General features: G+C 34.7%; 1 protein-coding gene across 1 annotated transcript; it reads left to right on the forward strand.

Annotated features, from left to right (window-relative positions):
* The first annotated feature begins 734 nt into the window (after positions 1 to 734).
* On the forward strand, positions 735 to 1,255 carry LOC132161928 (chitinase 4-like). The gene is made up of 2 exons (XM_059572186.1): positions 735 to 759; positions 849 to 1,255. Exons 1-2 carry the CDS (start codon positions 735 to 737, stop codon positions 1,253 to 1,255), a joined length of 432 nt encoding a protein of 143 aa, XP_059428169.1.
* The last annotated feature ends 1,464 nt before the right edge of the window (positions 1,256 to 2,719 follow it).

Genomic DNA, 2,719 nt, shown 5'->3' on the forward strand with positions numbered 1-2,719 from the left:
TGACCAGATAAATTACATATCAAGTAGTACATATGATTGCATAAAAGATTATTGTTTATATATGATTTATTTAATTGGAATGAAAACGCCTATGTACATAAATTATTACCAAGTAATTCGCAAAGGATTTCAATGGGATGTGCAACTTGAGCTATATATTACACTCTGAAAAGAAATTAAAGAAGAGAGCATCTATGGTCCGGATGCTTTGCAAAAGGCCCTTTTTACAGCCCCCAATCAACAATTGCCACATCATCCATTTAACAAAAATGCAAAAAATAAAATTGAGATCACCTACATCCAATCAAAACGAAAAAGAAAAAGAAAAGGAAAAAAAAAAAATCACTGGCGAACCCAGAGACCCACGATGTGGGGCGTGACCCACATGTCTAAGCCTCAAATCCGCCATGACCCAATTCAAACCTACTGTGACCCACCTCAAAACCCATTTATAATGCCTAAAATTCGTTTCTAATGCCTTAAAATCCGTTTCTAATACCTCAAAACTTGTTTCTAATGACTCAAAACTCGTTTTTTGATTCAAAACTAAAACATAGAGGTGAAAAGTTAACCCTTAGGGATTTTATCACCCTAAAGGCCGGGCCAGCTGTGGGTCACGGCCATGGCTGTTTCTGCAAGACCCCCTTTTCTTCTTTCTCTTTTCTTCTTTCTCTTTTTATCATTCAATGAATGTGGTTTTATTTTAATTCTGTGCAATTGTTGTGATTTAGCTAATGTGGCAATTGTTAATTGAGGGCTGTAAAAGGGACATTTTGTAGACCATCCGGGCCAAAGTTTAATTCTTTATAGAATCACATATTAAAGCAAACTGTTTGTGTTTGTGGCAGCTCTGTGCTACATAGAAGAGATAAATGGTGCTTCCCAGGACTACTGTGACGAGAGTAACACACAGTATCCATGCAACCCAGCCAAAAAATACTTTGGCCGTGGACCACTTCAGCTAACCTGGAATTACAACTACGGAGCAGCTGGAAATAGCATTGGGTTCGACGGATTAAACTCTCCTGAAACAGTGGCCACAGATGTCGTTATTTCATTTAAAACAGCCTTGTGGTTTTGGATGAACAATTGTCACCAAGTCCTAAACCAAGGGTTTGGGGCAACTATTCGGGCGATTAACGGTGCAATTGAATGCAATGGTGGAAACCCTGGTGCTGTCCAATCTCGTATCAACTATTACAATCAATACTGTAGCCAACTGGGTGTTGCTCCTGGTGATAATCTCAGTTGCTAGGATCCATAAATCTCTCTTTTCTTAGATACAACGAATTGAAAGAAATAAAGAATGCTAAACAAACTAGATGAAAGAGAACTATCTCTTCTTGTATTGCCCAGAGTCTTTATGGGCATTCTATGGCCTCATAAATAAAGGAAATAAAGAGGATTCTCATTTGCTTTTTATTTTTGCAGTGGTTGCTTTCTATGGTCATCTATCAATTTTTGCTCCCTAAAGTCTTTGGTTTTCTCTATAGATCATTTATGATCTCTCAAGTGGGGCCACTTATCCGAATAAGTTGTCCAGTAGATCCAAATTTATCTTACAATTTAAACAGTGAATTACTAGAGATCTCAGTAAGATTGAGATTTCTTATTATTAGACTTTTCAAATTTTACAAAAATTTAGGTAATAAGAAACAGGTTGTGGAGCTCATACATTGGAAAATCTAAATCCATACTAAATTTGCCCTTTTAGTTTATTTTGCTTGAATGGATGATGCGGCTGGAGAAGTGTGGATAAAAAGAATAGAAGCACTGTGTCTTCAATTCTATAAAGAATACAGGCTACTCATAGCTTAAAAGATAAAAATACACAGAAATCTCTCTATTTTTTCAAATATTCATTATCAGAGTTGCAAACTTTCTAATTATATACAATCAGCCCTCTTTAAATAAAAAATACAAAGCTTAAAAGATAAAATTTAAATAAAGATAATTCTGCACATATTAATAATATTCTAACTGCGAATACTAAAACCTAGGGGTATGTAATTACATTTTCCCCAATGAGCTACTATGCTCCATCAATATACCCCCATGAATTATGATGTTCACCACCCAACAACATCAAACTACTATTTACTTACCAAAAACCTCATTCCATCAATAAACCTCGTTAAATCGAATGGAATATTCTCTTTTCGGCGATAAATCTCATTAAAAGATATAAATACCCCAAATAGAAAAATTAAAACAAAAAATATAAATATATAAAACTTAAAAATAAAAAAAAATAAAAAAATACACTTTTTAAATTAATTTGCAACATTAATAATTGGGTTTAATAAAAAATAAAGGAAATAAATGTAAAAGGGTCCCTTGGGGGTAAAGGCCGGCCACAGGGAGGAGGGTGTGGCCAACAAGCCACCACTGAGGGCTTTCTGGGGTATTTATTTTGACCACGGACAACCCTGACTCCCAACCCTCCCTAATTTCTAGTATATATATATATATATATATAGTGGTTGGTTGCCAGCCCCACAGGAGAGAGAGTGGCAAATGACAGAGGTATCATCATTCTATTGGTGATGACATGCTATAGTAATGGAATCCGTCAAGTATTTTTGTGGAATTTGATTACATGAACTAAATTGTTATTTTAGCCTATTCCTATAATTACTTTTTTTTAAAAAAAAAAAATTTATATCACATGGATGGATTTGTAATTTAGGTCAACCACGACTGATTTTTCTTTTACATT

The sequence above is a fragment of the Corylus avellana genome, chromosome ca1, assembly GCF_901000735.1.
Source record: "Corylus avellana chromosome ca1, CavTom2PMs-1.0".
NCBI lineage: Eukaryota > Viridiplantae > Streptophyta > Magnoliopsida > Fagales > Betulaceae > Corylus > Corylus avellana.

What these genes read in the sequence shown, in the direction of transcription:
- LOC132161928 (XM_059572186.1), top strand. Translation starts at nt 735, where the DNA reads ATGTGGCAATTGTTAATTGAGGGCT. An exon ending in GCAATTGTTAATTGAGGGCT is followed by an intron (nt 760 to 848) that starts GTAAAAGGGACA and finishes TGTTTGTGGCAG; the next exon opens with CTCTGTGCTACATAGAAGAG.